Here is an 18,183-nt window from a genome sequence, read left to right on the forward strand (position 1 = left end):
TCAGGCAAAATCAAACAATGGAGAGCCAAGATTGGAATATCAACAACACTGACACAAGGATCATATCCCTGTGTAAGACCCAGTTAAAAGACCTACTCAATACACCCACCCAGCACTTCCCATTCGAGTCCTTTTATAGGCATATCCCACTCCACCAGACACCGGGCCTCCTGCGAAAGCGGCCGTGTCGTATGCCAACTCTGCTGCAATCATTGTACAGCCTTATATATTGGTATTACTACCAACCTGTGTCTACCTGGCTGAATGGTAACCACCAAATAGTGTCCGAGAGCAAAATGGACCACTCTGTGGCAGAACATGTAGCTGAACATAACATGCTCGGTTTCAATGGTTGCTTCACAACACGGGCAATCCGGATCCTCCCCTCCACCATTACCTTTTCTGAACTCCACGGGAGGGAGTTATCATTACAACACATTCTCCCCTCCCTAAATCATTCCAGCCTCAACCTAGGGTAACTTAAGAATCCAGACACACACCATCCGACAGTTCCCACCCTCTGTGTCCTATCACACTCTCCCAATTCACATCCCTCCATCCTCCTCGTGCACCGCTCTCTGCCAATGCACCCGTCGGTCTTTTTCCCTTGTCTGCACCTCTCCTTTCCTGCTTTTCTGTTGGTGTCCCCCTCCCTTTCCCTCCCCGACAGCCTCCCTACGATCCACTGGCAGCCTCGTCTTGCCACCGTGTAGTCGCTGCAGCCCCTACTCAACTCTGGACTGCTGTCCCACGCAGTTACATTCTGACCAGTGCAGCCGGAGATGGCAGTCGTGTGCATGGGGTGCACTTGCTTGTGCAAATGTGTTTCCTTTATGAAGAAGGCAAAGTGTAACTATCTTTTTATTGTACCTGCCTGCAGCTCAATGTGTCGTCTTCCTGGTGAGTAGCGATTTTCCTTTTCATAATATTACTAATTTACAACTTCAGTGCTTATGATTTACATTTGCTGTAGACCGCCTAAAAAGCTATGGTGCCTAGTGGGATGGCTCCTTCAACAAGGCCATGGGGAATTGTATTCTACATTTACTCCACGAATATTACACGCTTTAAACCACCCGACCCAATTTTTCCAGTACTTCTAAATGACTATCTTCTTCCTAGGTTTCCATCTTAGACAAATTGTGACTGTTGTTCACCTGCTACTTCATATACACACTATCCTCAATACAATAATGGAGAATCCTGGGTGAGACACACACAATAATGTGAGTAAAGACAGCCACTTGGTACATAGAAGTAACACTGCACAGTCAACAGGCACATAACAAGGTCTGACACTGCAAAGCCAACATTAATGTACACTCTTGTCTTTAATGGAAACAAATCACAGTATTAATAACTTTCTGTGGTCATTTCTGCACATCTAGTTCACATTTAACTCACTCAATTGCGTATGTATCAACAGAACACAATGTTATGTGCACAAAATCCTGGGAATGCAACTAAATGGTATTTGAACAAAATCTACTCAGTTTTCACGCTCTCCGTCACTAAAATTTCAACTTAGAACTTGACACTGTTACTTTAGTATGTTGGAGACTACAGTTGTTTGTGTTCAGATTCACAGTTGGTGAAGATGTGCACATGCTATGAATGGGAAGAAAGACAAAATAATGTTGCTGTGAATACTGACAATATTATTGTTGTGCCAACACTGCATGCGTAGATGTGTACCAAGTTGCTGCTTCATGTAACAGTACTTGATCACATTGCTGACTGACACAGCAACAAAGTGATGACATTATTTAGAGAGTCAGTGAAAGATTTTGACTTCAGATTTGATCCAGAATCACCACATTTATGAAGTCATTTACCAACTTAAGTTATAAGTAATGGGCCCCACAAATAAATTGTTCCGGGACAGATTTCTGCTACACTGCCATCACATTAAAAATCTTCAATCTGGGGATATTATTCCTACAAGCTCAGCAATATCACTTACCATCAGTTTTCTTCTTCAGCAGTGTGGCTCGTCCAACTGTAATCTGACGATCTGTTTCAGAAATTGTGGGCTTATGCACATTAAGATAATTATCTGCATCCACAAGCACACTCAAGAAACTCCCCACGGCTTTAGCACCGGCAATACGCACATCTGCAAAGAAAAGACAGAAGAAAGTTTTATTCTACACATTCTGCTGATTCTTTCAGACTATATTTGCATGAGAATATTTTAAATGAAACACAGGGTGATACAACAAGGACTTAATAACTTTGCAATTGTATTTAAATCTATTGTGATAACTCAGAGAGCTAGTTTTGTTGCCATAATTTAACTATGACTCAAACAATGGCATAATATTAAATCAAACCACTGCAAAGACTAGAAATAGTCACTGCGAAGTGGCTGCTTTCACTGTTTGCAAATGCATTTGTTGTATGTTTTGATTCGGCAAGTCAATTCTCTGTGAAAATGCAATGTAATATCTGTATCAGACACGGTATGTATCTTTTCATCAGGTCTACTCTTTATGAATGGTGTCAGTGTTTTGCAGGAAGTGGCTATTCAGTACATCATAACAAATCCTCATTCATACTGTGAGTACAAGTTGCTTTAGAGCAAGTAAAGGCAAAGTTTTGCTAACAATACTCCTGTTGCTTCTTAAAGACGAGCAGTTTATTGGAAATGTAGCAACTGGAAACAGCGGCAATGTATGTGAGAGTTGTGTTGGTGTGAATGTGTGTGTGCTTTCTATTTCCAAAGTATGTCTTTTGGCTGCAAACTTAAATGTTTAGTAGTCTTTTCACTGTGCCTGTCTGTGACTCAATGCCCCCTCTAAATGATAAGTAGCAATCAATGCTTTTCGTATTATTGTTGTTAAAACTATTTTCAGTGTTTTGACACAGGGTACAATAACAAATTAAGTACAACAATTGGCAAGCTAGTACCTGGTTTGGATAACAGTGTTTTACCTGTAATTTAATGTGGAATCCAAACTATGGGCAATTACTGTATGTAAAGGAAAATTAATTGAGAGAAGTATAATACAGTGCTGTATTAAAGAGAGAGAGAGACATTATTTTGAAATGGATAGATTACTATTCACCATGTAGTGGAGCCGTTCCCTATATGTGTGTGAGCTGCATTTGCGTGAATGTATGTCGATGTATGCTGTTTGATTTGGAAGAACAGCTTCTGGCCGAATGCTTACATGTTCAGTAGTCTGTTTCTTGTCCCTCTCTATGACTCATCATCTCCATGGGGAGTAACAATCTATCCTCTTTATAATATTGTCATTATTCCATCCTGCATTTTCCACTGTTTGAATATGAGAGCTGGTTAGTACTTAACTTACAAACACAGTATTATGGAGTAACTCCATTTGCTATAATTCTACCCTTAGACAACTAAGTTTTTTTCTGTTTTTCTGCATTACACTGGTAGTCAATGCTCCAATATTACTGAAACTATCAAAATTCTTACCTTGTTGATATTTCATTACACTTCATTATTCACCTGTTTACCTGAATTGTGCTAATTCCAATGGTACACTTGCCTGATCATAAAACATTTTAACTTCTCACAGCTAAGATTCACATTCATGTACCACATTGTAAAAGATATTATATTTGCCATTAATTTGTACAATCAAAGACGAATATAATGGCTTTTAAAAAATAAAATATTTCCTTTTCAGTTAAATCTGTACTCTACAATGTTCAGAAACCGTGTGCTCTGAAAAATGTTGTGAACTAACAATTGTTCATTTCTCATAAGATGTAGCTCATCTGAGAGCTTCAATCACTCTTTTGCTTTCTAGAGAGTCAGTAATTAAAAAGTTATTTGTAACTGAAGTTTCCCACCTCCAGGAAACACTACTGTTATGTTCATCTTTAAGCACATTTAATTCACAGAACTAGTGCCATAGGTGTGCTACCTAGTCTTTCTAGCCTCAAAAATACAACTGGTCACCAGACTAATGTATTGCTCAAGAAATTTTAAAACATCTAATGTAAAGTATAATCAAAGTACTGCTTGGTTCACTAGAATACCATCAACATTAAATTTGACCTCCATATCATTATGAAGTAATATATATTGATGAACTTCATTAGTTACTCGTACTCTTGTCCAAACACGGAAGCTCTGAACAGTAGTTCCAGCAGTCTGCATGAATCATTGTGTACAATAACACTGTGTAGTACCTTGTGTTATGAATAATGTCTTTTGTGAAGTACTTTGAGTCAGCCCTGATAGCCAACATCTCTGCATAAAATGCATGAAAAGCTTCAGTGACTCACTCTGAGAACTATTTGAATTGACTAATTTCTTCTAAACTGTGATTCGTGCAAAGATAGTGTGAGTAAAGACATAGATGCTGGGTTTGTTATGGAACTACTTAAAAAATTATTGCCAGTATTTAGAGTTCAAAAGATAAGAGTTACTAGCCTGATTTATTTGAACTGTATACAAAGTTTCTATAAAAAGATGATCTTTGTGATGTTTTCTACAGGCAACAAATTTGTAAATAAATCAAGTTTAAATTGATGGTGTCCTCTTCTTTACTGAGTACTCTGGTTACATATCCAACCAATTATCTAATGTTCAATCTCATCCTAGTAGTGTCCAACTGCGTTCGGATCTGGTGTGTTGGGGGGCTAGCACATCAATTGGAACTCCCCACTGTATTCCTTGATCCACTCCATCACATTCTTGGCCTTGTGACATAGTGCACTATCTTGCTAAAAAAATACCACTGCCGTCAGGCAACACGATCGTCATGATGGGGTGTATGTGGTCTGCAACCAGTGTACAATAGTCCTCAGCCGTCACAGTGCCTTGTACGAGCGCCACTGGACCCATGGATCGATACACGAATGTTGCCCAGAGCATAATGGAGCCACTGCCAGCGTGTCTCTGTCCCACCATACAGGTGTCAAGGAGTTGTTGCCCTGTCAGATGACGGATTTGCGCCCTCCCATCAACACGATAACGGAGATATTGAGATTTATCAGACAATGCACTGCTCTGCCACGCAGGCCAACGTCCAATGCTGACGGTCATGTGGCCATTTCAGTCATACTTGCTGGTATTGTGGTTTTGACACTGGCACACGTACGTGTCGGCGGCTGCAGAGGCCCGTCATTAGTAGTGTTCGGTGCACTGTCAGACACACTTGTATTCTGCCCAGCATTAAATTCTGATGTTAATTCCGCCACAGTTTGCCACCTGTCCTATTTAGTCTGTCCAGCCTACAACATCCGACATCTGCAATGACAGTGGTCAACCAACATCACAACCTTTGGATGTGATTTCACCTCGGTTTTGCCATGTGTTGAAAACACTCACCACAGCACTCCTCACACACCCAACAAGTCACGCAGTTTCAGAAATGCTCATTCCAAGCCTCTGGGCCATTACAATCTGCCTTCGGTCAAAGTCTGATACATTATGTACCTTCCCCATTCTACACACGGACAGCACACTCGCGGATACTACATGCCCCGCGCACATGTCTGACTAGCTGTCATACCCTGCTGTCGCCTGGACAGATTCATATCAACAGTAGGTCGGTGGTCATAATGTTCTGGCCGATCACTGTATACTTCAGTGTTACTGAGGAACAGAGCAATCACCACCTAGCAGGTTAGTTGTCTTACAATTGCCATGAGTCTTGTTTAAAAATCCTAGGGCAGAAAGAGAGGGCTGGGAAATGCTGTAAACAAGTGCCAGGCCACTCCAAAGTCAAGAGTTGCCTATTGTGGGGAAAAGGGGAAACAAACAGGTCTTAATGACCTGTCACTCCTTTCTAAGCTTCCACAAGCCATCTTCCTTTCCTCTTTGAAATAATAGTTCCATAACCTAGGATCAGCAGCTTCAGTTTTAAATTTGCCTATTAGCAGTGATAGAATTTCACCTCTTGTAATACAATAAGTCATGCTCAGTGCCGCAACTACACTCGTAACAATCACAGAGAAAATTAACTTGTTAACAACATAAAGAGCAGCTGCTGAAAGGTAAACAGAGCAGCATAGCATGTTCCTGTGAAAATGGGAGTTGATTTGCAAACGTTACCACACAGGAGTTTATAAGCACATAGGAGCAAAATTTATTATTCTACAACTGCCCACCTTCAATCAAATAATTCAAAAAGATGACTTCTAGATATGAATATTAACATTAAAATGATTCATTCCTATCATTATGGTCACCTTTCTTGTTCTCGGAAAGACAGAAGATGTCCACAGCGTCGGCATAGACGTTCAATGCAGCGTCTTTATTTCCCTTTGGACTATGTTTGTAAACTTCGCTGCAGCGCACAGCCCATTTCAAAAGATCCCTGAGGGCCAAAAACGCAATTAGTTCTACATATCTGAAAACACATCGACTGACAGACCTAACAAGTGCATCTACTTCATAATGAAGACTTACAGTAAGATACATCTGATTATGTGAATCATGAGTACTCAGATATGCAACATGTCAATGTTCAGAGAGAGAGAGAGAGAGAGAGAGAGAGAGAGAGAGAGAGAGACTATTGTCCTGTGATTACACAATCTACGATCAATTTAAACATTCACTGCTCTTAATATTGTTTTATTTTCTTTAAACCATCAACTTATTCTCCAAATTATGTTACAAAAAAATAATTTTTTTATTCACGAAAAACATTCTGTAATGAATGACATTACATATAAATATATAAACACGGCATTTGAAGCTCCAAATAATGAGTTACAAAATTTTTAAAATTGCTGATAATAAAATCCCGAATATACTTGTGCACTGGACTTTGACTAAAATACCCTGAAACTTGAAGTCATCTTTTAGTTTCCATGTAGCTATGAAGTCCAACCATGTATTTCACAATGGTTTCCTGTGAACATAAATCGTGGAAAAGCTGGCTGCAGCAGAGTGGATGTTTTTATCTCATACAATTGGCAAGCATTTGATGCTCGACAGATGAAGTGTCACTTTCAGTCTCTAAGGAAGTAACATTTCTTCACTTTCTGAACTGCTAAATTCTATGTCAAACTCAGGATCACTACAGTAATCTTTTTTGAAAGTACTGCCTAAACAACAACATGGGCAGGAGGGGGGAAGGGGGGGGGGGGGAGAGGGGGAGGGGGGTGAGAGAGAGAGAGAGAGAGAGAGAGAGAGAGAGAGAGAGAGAGAGAGAGAGAGAGAGAGAGAGAGCGAGCACATGTTTTGTTGTCAAGTATCCAAAGCTGCACACAGTGGAGATGATATCTAGGCCTAGTGGTTGGTTGGGTTAAAGATGAAAGGGACCAAACTACAAAGGTCATCGGTCCCTTGTTTCATAAAAACACAGAGCACAGGGAAACTATCCACCAGTCAAGCGAAGCACTAAAAGAAAAACTCCAGGGGAAGAAAAGCCCCATGGTCCATTGTAAGACAACATGGAAAACAGAGCACAGCAACAAAAACAACATAGAGAACAAAGGCAGAAGGAACGAAAGCTGCACAGCAGAGGACTGTGGCTGGCTGATCACGAAAATAATAGGATGAGCCAGCCACACTGCAACACGTTAAAACCTCCAGCCCAACAGCGTAGGGTGGAGTCGAATTACAACACAAAACTAATTAAAAGAGACAGCTCAAAAGAGGGTGATGTTACAAAAGTTAAATGGACCTATAAAAGCCACTTGCGCGAATAAAACTTAAAACCCGATCTGCCATAGAGACATTGTCACCTAAAAGAGATGATAAAGCACCCTGGAGATTAAAAGTTCGCCTGAGGGCGGTTAAAAGAGGACAGTCCAACAATATATGGGCCAACGTCATATTCGCACCACAGCGACAATGAGGGGGGTCCTCTCGACGCAGCAGATGACCATGCGTCAGCCAAGAGTGGCCAATGCGGAGCCTACACAGAACAACAGAATCTCTGCGAGAGGCCCGCATGGAGGAACCCCACACAGTCGTTGTCTCCTTTACCTGCCGCAGCTTGTTGGGTGCAGACAGAGTGCGCCATTCGTCTCCCCACAACCCAAAGACCCGACGGTGCAAAACGGTTCGGAGATCAGTTTCCGGGAGGCCGATCTCCAACGGCAGTTTGCGGGTAGCCTCTTTGGCTAACTTGTCGGCGAGTTCGTTTCCCGCAATCCCAACATGTCCCGGGGTCCATATGAACACCACCGAACGACCACGCTGTTCAAGAGCGTGGATGGACCCCTGGATGGCACCAACAATGGGATGGCGTGGGTAGCACTGGGCAAGAGCCTGTAGACTACTGTGCGAGTCACTGCAAATGACGAAGGACTTTCCAGTGCTGGTACGAATATGCTCAAGGGCACGAAAAATGGCTGTCAGTTCTGCGGTGTAAACACTGCAGCCTTCCGGCAAGGAGCGCTGGTCGACATAGTCCGCATGAGCATAAGCGTACCCCACACGGCCATCAACCATCAAGCCATCGGTATAGATAACCTCCGAGGCATGGTACTCGCCGAGGAGAGCAAGGAATTGGCGGCGCAAGACTGCAGGAGGAACTGAATCTTTCGGCCATCGGGAAAGTTCCAGCCGAAGCTGCGGCCGACGAATACACCAAGGTGGTGTATGTGGGCGGACCTGGAAAGCAGATGGAAGAGGCAAACACTCGAGTTCATTAAGGAGCGACCAAACACGGATCCCAAGTGTATGGCCTGATCGTGGCCGCTGGTGTGGGATATGGCCTTCCGCATTTTCGAAAAGGAGACGATAGTTAGGGTGACGGGGCGAACAACGGACGTGGGCAGCATAGTTGGCTAACAGTTGATGACGCCGAATACGAAGTGGAGGAACCCCAGCCTCAGCAAGGAGGCTATGAACAGGACTGGTGCGGAATGCTCCTGTCGCCTGTCGAACCCCACAGTGGTGAACCGGGTCCAGCAGTTGCAACGCTGAGGGCGACGCTGAGCCATACGCCACACTCCCATAATCCAGTCGGGACAGCACAAGGGCTTTGTAAAGCTGCAGCAGCGTGTTACGGTCTGCACCCCAAGTTGTGTTGCTGAGGCAGCGGAGGGCATTCAGATGCTGCCAGCACTGACGCTTGAGCTCACGAATGTGTGGAAGCCAAGTAAGCCGGGCATCGAACAGCAATCCCAGAAAACGGTAAGTGTCAACAACCCTGAGCTTAGCATCCTGAAGATAGAGCTCAGGGTGGGGATGGACAGTGCGACGCCGACAAAAGTGCATAACACAAGTCTTCGCAGGAGAAAACTGAAACCCATGGGCTAGGGCCCATGCCTGCGCCTTGCGTATGGCTCCCTGCAACCGACGTTCTGCAACACCAATGGTGGAGGAGCTGAAAAAGATACAGAAATCGTCAGCATATAACGTGGGTGAGACAGACGACCCTACTGCTGCTGCAAGGCCATTAATGGCCACAAGGAAAAGGGGCACGCTCAATACAGAGCCCTGTGGAACGCCGTTCTCCTGGATATGAAGCGAACTATGGGATGTGCCAATTAAAACGCGGAATGTCCGAATAGATAAAAAATTCTGAATAAAAATGGGGAGAGAGCCCCAGAGACCCCACCCGTGCAACGTGGCGAGAATATGGTGCCGCCACGTCGTGTCATATGCTCTGGAGAGATCGAAAAAGACGGAGACGAGATGTTGGCGCCTGGAAAAAGCAGTGCGGATTGCAGACTCAAGAAAGACCAAAGTATCGGCAGTGGAACAGCCCTGACGGAAGCCGCTCTGGCACGGAGCCAGAAGACCCCGAGTCTCGAGTAGCCAACACAGCCGTCGACTCACCATGCGTTCCAAGAGCTTACACAGAGTATTTGTCAAGCTGATGGGCCGATAGCTATCCACATTAAGTGGGTCCTTACCAGGCTTCAGCACCGGAATGACGGTACTCTCCCTCCACTGCGACGGAAAGACACCATCGCCCCATATGCGGTTGAAGATGGCAAGAACACACCGCTGACAGTCCGGGGAAAGGTGTTTGAGCATCTGATTGTGGATGCCATCTGGCCCAGAGGCTGTATCGGGGCACTGTGCCAGGGCGCTCTGCAGTTCCCACAAACTAAATAGGGCGTTATACGCCTCAGGGTGGCGAGAAGCAAAAGAAAGCCGTTTGCCTTCCTCCCGGCGTTGGAGCGCGCGAAACGCGGGCGGGTAATTCCCCGACGCAGAGGCCCGAACATAGTGCTGAGCGAAATGCTCTGCGATTGCATCAGCATCGGTAGATACCGCCCCGTTGATGGTAAGCCCTGCGACACCTGTAGAGTGCTGCAATCCAAAGATGCGCCGAATCTTCATCCACACCTGGGAGGATGAAGTACGGTAACCAATGGTGGAAACGTACCGCTCCCAGCACTCCTGTTTCCGCCTTTTGACGAGCCGCCGTGCCTGAGCACGGAGACGTTTGAAAAAAAATGAGGTTCTCCAAAGACGGGTGCCGCTTATGTCGCTGCAGAGCCCGCCGACGTTCTTTAATGGCGGCAGCGACCACTGGAGACCACCAAGGCACTGACTTTCGCCGGGGGCACCCTAATGAACGAGGAATGGTACGTTCCGCAGCGGAAGCAATCGCTGCAGTCAGTGTCTCAACCGCCACATCGATGGTACCGTGGGGGAGAGAGTCAACAGTGGCAGCAGAGCAGAACGTGTCCCAGTTTGCCTTGCTAAATGCCCATCGAGGCGAGCGCGCAAAGGAGCGACGCTGTGGTAGTGAAAGGAAGATCGGAAAATGATCACTACCACACAAGTCCTCGTGGACTCTCCAGTGGACCGATGGTACAAGCCCTGGGCTGCACAACGACAGATCTATGGCCGAGAACGTGCCATGCCCCACACTGAAATGTGTGGCAGCGCCAGTGTTTAAGAGGCAGAGGTCGAGTTGGGAGATGAGATTCTCGACCTCCCTGCCTCGGCCAGTAACCTTCGTTCCACCCCACAGCTAGGCCTAGTGACAACCACCTCAAGCAAAACATGACAGCCAGGCTACAAATGCAGAAGCAGATGCTCCCTAGTAGCCGAACACATAACTACGGATACAAGTAGGGTTTCAGTTCTTTGAAGGTCTTTTCTTAATTTGCCGGAATATACTTGGGATTGTAAGTTTCAGTCAAAATTTTAAAAAAATGAGTTAACTTGGTGTTTTATGTTAAGCGGTTAGAAGCTAAAACAGTTTTCTGTTCTAGTAGCCCTAAAACACTTTTCTGTTGTAGTAGCCCACAGGAGGATTTTTTTTTAAAAAAAAAAGACAGACAGACCACACAATTCAAGTGATACAAGTTTTTTCAGAAGTTGGCACTAATAAACACTATAAGAAGAAACACAGAGGCCATGTAGAAATCTGTGTTAACTGCAAGAGCAAACATTCTGACCCATCATAACAAACATTCTTTAACCTCATGGTGGCCAGTTCAATCACGCAGAGCAATATGCAGCATTTCAAGTATATTTATTTCACTAATTAATTATCAGGCAGTACAGCTGGCCAGGAGATGAAATGTGAAGTAATGCATATAAAAGTCACACAGCACTGTCAGATAAACAAATATTCCTTTGGCTACAACAGCAATGAGTCACACCTGGAATCAGTCCACTCCTTCAAATGCATGGATACAACAATTTGTGGGGATTCAAAATGAAATGATCACATAGGCTCAGTCATAGGTTAACACAGGTGCTGGACTTTGCTTCACTGGTAGAATACTGGGAAACTGCAATAAGTTTACGATTGCAGAGTGTTTACAAAACACTTGTGCAACACATTACTGAACACTGCTCCAGTGTGTGGGGCCTGTATCAAATAGGAGTGTCAAAGGATACTGAATGTATAACAGAAGGGCAGCACAAATGGTCACAGGCTTGTTTTTCCTAGGGAACAGCATAACAGAAAGATCCTGTATTAAGTGAGGGGTCTAGGAATATATAACAGCCAGCTACATGTTTTTCCTGTAAAGACTGTGAAAACAAAACTAGACTAATTCCAGTGAGAACAAAGGCATTTAAGCATTTTTCCAATGCTCCACACACAAATGGAACAGGAAGAAACCCTAGTATGTGACAGAATGGAATGTACCCACTGCCATGCATTTTATGCTGGTTTGCACAGTATGAATGTAGATACATAGAGGCTGAAGGGGAAGGGGAAGGTCAAAGGAAAAATGGTGAAGGACAGAGGAAAAATGGTGAAGGACAGAGGGAAAATGGTGAAGGACAGAGGGAAAATGGTGAAGGACAGAGGGAAAATGGTGAAGGACAGAGGGAAAATGGTGCACTGAAATGAGTAATGAGATGTGATCAAGCCAGAATTCCATGCACATATGTCACAAAAAAGGTTGAGCCTTTATCCAATGACTGATACAAACAGTTAATACCTTGTGGAAGTGAGTCTTCCACTTCCCAGCTTCTGCTTCAGCTCTTCAAGAATACGTTTCTTTATGGGATTCTTAACCATTTGTTCAGGATTCTCCTCATGCCTTCCTTGTGAAAATACTGAGAAGGTGTTGATTAGATTTTCAGCACTGTGCTCCAGAACAGGGAACTGAAATAAAAAATAGTTTTGAAGTACGTCACATAGCAAATGTTACTGTTATAACAACAAAAATAATCAATTTTTGACAAGGTTTTACTTAGGCAAGCCTTTGAAGCCAATGGCTCTTTCTTCCAGCAGAATGGCTGAAGGGGAAGGAAGAGGGGTAGAGGGAAAGGAATTAGAGAGGTTTAGGAAATGGGGTACTCAATTTTTGACAATATAATGTAACTGGATACATAAAAAATAACTCACAAAGTGGCAGCAGGAGAACACTCACTTAGAAAAAGGTTTTACTTACACAAGCTTTTGGAGCCAATGGCTCTTTTTTCCAGCAGAACGGTTGAAGGGGAAGGATGAGGGATGAAGGGACAGGAACTGGATAGGTTTAGGAAATGGGGTAGAGTTTGGAAAAGTCACCCAGAGCCCCAGGTCAGAGGAAACTTACCAGACGGGATGGGAAAGAAAGACTGACTGTTGGAGACTGCACCGGACGAGATTTCATCTGGTGCAGTCCCCAACAATCAGTTTTTCCTTCTCATCCTGTCCATTAACTCCCCGCTGATCCAGGGTTCTGAATGACTTTTCCGAAGTCTATCCCTTTTCATAAACCTCTCCAGACCTTTTCCTTCCTCCTCTTCCTTCTCCTTCAACCCTTCTGCTGGAAAGAGGAGCCAGTGGCTCTGAAGCTTGCACAAGTAAAACCTATTTTTCTAAATGTGTGTGTTCGCCTGCCATCGCTCAGTGAGTAGATTTTTTAAAATCCAATTAAATGTACTTGTTGAAAGATTCTAATTGAAGAAGCAACTGAATTAATTTCGAGCAATTACTTACCACCCCCTTGACAACTTGCAGAAGTTCTGCCTTTTTAAGAGGTTTGATATCCACTGTGATCCAATGAGACTCCAACAGTGATGATGACACACTTATCTTTTCACTTCCACTCTTTGTAAATCTATGAAAATGAGACGAAAATGTGAAAGAAAATTATAATTTAAATTTCAAACAAAGGGCCTATGGATTTAACTAGAGTTCTAGCATTCAACCAATCATTTTTTGTACTTTTTTGTAATTCTTAGAACTATACCAACCTACGAGTCAAGAACAGTTGAAACCCACGAGCTACTGGTATTGAATCGCGATATCCTGGCACAAAAAGATGTCTTGTTTCAAGAAGAGATGCCAAAACAGAAGCTAAATCACTTGGTGCTGAATCAATGTCTTCCAGCAATAACCAATAGCCTTTTTCAACAGCCTGTAAACAATGAAATGCAAAAATTACTGTACCTTATAATTTATACGCAATGTAAAATTTACAGTAACAGCTATAATGCAATGGATGTACCCAATATTATCAAAAACAAATATGAAACAATCACAGTAAGCTGCAATGACAAATAGGAGCTAAACATAATATGCAGCTTACATGTAAAAATATAAATACTAATGATAATATGAAAAATAGAAACTCCTGGGTGGGATACAACCAATGAAATGAGTAGAGACATTAAGTAGTGGAATGGCATGCTTTCATGAAGTCTAATGATGTATCAGAATTTTCTAATTTCCGTTCTTCTCCAGTGTTTCCACACCTGCTCACATAAGCACACAAGCTCCATTCCCTTTGTCTATGTTCCTATTTATTATTTAACACTACTTGTATACAATTAAAGGCTGTTTTTTTTACTCCCCGCCTCATTGGAAATAATAATTAAATTGTGGGGAATGGTTCAAATGGCTCTGAGCACTATGGGACTCAACTGCTGTGGTCATAAGTCCCCTAGAACTTAGAACTACTTAAACCTAACTAACCTAAGGACAGCACACAACACCCAGCCATCACGAGGCAGAGAAAATCCCTGACCCCGCCGGGAATCGAACCCGGGAACCCGGGAAATTATGGGGAATAATCAACTGATAGTAGACTAGAAAAAGTAAGAGAGTGAAATGAGAATTACTTTATATCTAATAAACAAAAATAAACTCATGAAATTAAAAGATAAAAACCATCACCTAGTGTTTCTAACAAGAATGGGGCATGCAATATGCAGAGAAATTTCTGAAGTGAAGTGTCTTTCTTACATGACAGAGAAATTACAAGAAATATTGCTCAGAATGTAATCCAGTGTTTATCTAAAATCTGAATATCACACTAACTTGTGTCAGGAATCAAAAATTATTTCCATGAATTTTCATTACAAATCCTTTTTGTATATTGAAACACTCATTATTCCTTTCATTTTATTTTTAATACATATGGTATTAGTAAAGCTTAGCCACTTTTTTTCTCTTTAAGGAAAACAAATATATAGGTATCATCAGTTTATACTGCCCTAGCAGATGCAAACTGATTCCTGTGTAACAGACCTTTGTTCTTACTGATATACATTACTCATCTTTCGCACAATATACGCCGCATTTGTAATAACAATAATTAGCACAATTTTTAAAGATATCTTCAATTAATTACATTTTACTAAAACTTACATTTTACTAAAATTTATAATACTCATCACATTTGAATGAGCTCAGTGAGAACTAGAAGCAATGTTCCTAATCAAAGTGTTTATTACCTCTGTAAGGACTCCAGACTGCCAAACAAATTCCCCAGGGATGTCAGTGCAGCGATATGAACCAAGCAGCATTTTACTGTCTGTCTGGTCACCAAGCTGGATTTTAGTCAGGTGTGGGAGGCCACCACGCCCTGCAAATATGACATATTTGCTGTAACACTGGAAATTTTCTACCAAATGGGACACTAACCATTCAATACACTAATTCATGCTGATTTTAATAAGAAACAAGACATGCTCAAATAAGAATAGGCTGAATATCACAGAAATAGCATATCTGGTCTCACTGTGGCTAGGTGTAATTTAATGTTTTCAATACATGACACATTCCATATTCTGAAAGAACTTACATAACATTCTTTCATATGGGGGTTGTCCACAAAATACGGAATGTTTTCACATAACCTCATAAAAATGAAAAATTATGACAAAACTTATTTACAAAGATCCTGTACCTTATTCGATTTTTCAATGTAGTCAACATAGCAGTAAAGACACTTATTGTTACATGAGATAAGTTTTTCAATTCCCATATTGTATTGTTCTACAGCCAAGATATGAGCAAAGATGTCACTTTTGAGGCCTTCATTGTTAATGAACTGTTTCCTTTCTAAAATTACTTTAGTGTCAAGAATATGCGAAAAACACTTGGCACAAGCGCTGCAAGAAAAATGTCCAGAAACTTCCCACTTAAGACACTGATGTTCTTGCTGTGTTTATGCTGATGCATGAGGCCATGCACTGTCACAAATCAAAAATGTCTTTGCCGGCAACATTCCATCTCTCTCCTTTTGAATAGCATGTCAAAATTGTTGAAAAGTTTCACAGCAGGCCTCTGAACGGATTGTTCCTCCTCTTGGCACGAACTCAGAAAACAAATGAAACTACACACTTCGCATCTGGTGGGATTCTTGACGAGTGTCTCCATTTCAAAATGTTACAGAACAAAGAGGTGTGACCATTCTGTAAGGAACCTCAGCTCACACTGAGACAGGGAAAGGAACTAACTGGCAGACCTGCGATTGCAGTGGTGCGGGTCGGGGCCGGGCATGATGCACAATCATTCTTTACTTTTTGGATGACCCTCTTATATTTCTCCAAATACAGAATTATATGATGTTGTTGTTGTGGTCTTCAGTCCTGAGACTGGTTTGATGCAGCTCTCCATGCCATACAGTAAAGCTGCATGCCCTCAGGAAAAAATTACGGCTGTAGTTTCCCCTTGCTTTCAGCTGTTCACAGTACCAGCACAGCAAGGCCATTTTGGTTAGTGTTACAAGGCCCGATCAGTCAATCATCCAGACTGTTGCCCCAGCAACTACCGAAAAGGCTGTTGCCCCTCTTCAGGAACCACACATTTGTCTGGCCTCTCAACAGATACCCCTCCGTTGTGGTTGCACCTACAGTACAGCTATCTGTATCGCTGAGGCACGCCAGGCTCCCCACCAATGGCAAGGTCCATGGTTCGTGGGAGGGGGGATTATATGTATGAGAATGAAATACAAAGACAATTATTTATAACATGTGACAATGTGCTAATTTCCACTGGAGCTAAATTAACACACACCAGATTAAACTAAACTAAAAATAGTGATAAAAATAAAGTTTAAGGAAGGAGGGAAAGAGAACAAGTAAATAAAACGTAGTAAGATAATAACTGCTGAAAGCTTCCAAAGAACTCGATTTTGTTAGTTACAACTAGAATTTAAAAAAAAAAATCAACTTTTCTTTTCTAAAGTTTACTTTAGAAGTTGGGAAGCCAAACAAAAACTTAATACAGAAAGGAACTATTTTGGTGCAGGAGAATTTATTGACGTCAGTTCATTATTTCACACATAAAACAGCCTAGATCAGGTTTTATGTACCTGTTACGATCAGTCTTGGCCGAACTATGCCACTTTCGGACATTCAACTAAAAGAATGGACTGTTGCTACTAACAACATTGGCTTTTGTGTGTCACTAAAACCAATGACACCTATCAGCTGATGCAAGTGGTAGCAATAGTCCAGTATTTTAATTGTAAATATGAAGAGGGTGTAATCTGACAGAAATTTATCATAATAGTTGCATAAAATGTGATCTAGGCTGTTTTGTGTAAAACATAAAAAATACGTGCATCGTGGCACAAAATAGGGGACAGGTGACGCTGCACTTGAAGAACACACTTAGCACTAATATGGCTGTTTCAGCATCCTTCCACAACTGGCACTCCAGAACCATTTGAGCAATTCATCTGTAAATGTAATCACTCTGTGTACTCCATATGTGTCACTTTTATAATAAAATTTGAATGAATCAGGAAACTCTTCAATTCATTCCCCCCCCCCCCTCCCCCCAGTAACATATATATTAGTATCAAACCACACTGGAGGTTTACAGTCTCGATGACGACAGACAATTACAACATACTGCATGATAAGGCCTGAAATGTGGTTCACACCACGTGCCACAAGGGTTTATTTCACATGAATCTCAAATATTACATGGAAAGGGGGAGGCAATGGGGGAGGGGGGGGGGGGGGGTTGAAACTCAGCCACTGTGAGCAGACTGAGAGCAATATGTCAGGCACATCATGAGAGGAGCAGCCATCTGACAGATAGTAGTAATCCATAGAGCCTCACCACAGAGGCTGGTCTGTAGCTAGTTCTGCAGGTATCTGTGGCCAGACCTAAATGCTTGTGGTAAATAGAATATGTAAAGGACTGTGTCCCTTGTCTGCAGATGTAAAGATCTTTTTGAGGTCCCATAATTATATGAGGACCATGCTAAAAACCTTACAAAACTGAAATACACATGTGCTGTCAACTGCACGGTTATTAGCATACTTAAACACTCAGTGACAAATGTGAAGAAAATCTCAAAAGTTCTTCAACTGAAACCATAAGATCTTTGTTAAAAGTCCATTTTTAGTTTCTATGACATTCTCCCATAAATGTACAGATTCACCCTCTTTTAAACAAAACCTAAAATTGCTGTTAAAATACAGGAAAGCAAGGAACAGCCTAAAGCATTAGGAAGGCTAATCCTTTAGAGAAAATACCTATGTGTCAGGCACTCTTGAGTACAAACTAAAATCTCCTACCTAACATTCAGGTAGACTCTCAAAGAAATCGCAGAACCGAGCTACAAGTACCGTACGCATCACATCGT

General features: G+C 42.3%; 1 protein-coding gene across 1 annotated transcript in view; it reads right to left on the bottom strand.

The window, feature by feature from the left end:
- Positions 1-18,183, bottom strand: part of LOC126418802 (midasin-like) — a 298,364-nt gene that overhangs the window by 231,517 nt on the left and 48,664 nt on the right. The window contains exons 6-11 of the mRNA XM_050085737.1: positions 15,032-15,162; positions 13,550-13,713; positions 13,293-13,413; positions 12,304-12,470; positions 6,175-6,302; positions 1,964-2,116 (exon numbers count right to left, since the gene is read on the bottom strand). Coding sequence (XP_049941694.1) covers positions 1,964-2,116; positions 6,175-6,302; positions 12,304-12,470; positions 13,293-13,413; positions 13,550-13,713; positions 15,032-15,162 — 864 coding nt within the window. The remainder of the gene's footprint in view (positions 1-1,963; positions 2,117-6,174; positions 6,303-12,303; positions 12,471-13,292; positions 13,414-13,549; positions 13,714-15,031; positions 15,163-18,183) is intronic.

The sequence above is a fragment of the Schistocerca serialis genome, chromosome 9, assembly GCF_023864345.2.
Source record: "Schistocerca serialis cubense isolate TAMUIC-IGC-003099 chromosome 9, iqSchSeri2.2, whole genome shotgun sequence".
NCBI classification, from domain to species: Eukaryota; Metazoa; Arthropoda; class Insecta; order Orthoptera; family Acrididae; genus Schistocerca; species Schistocerca serialis.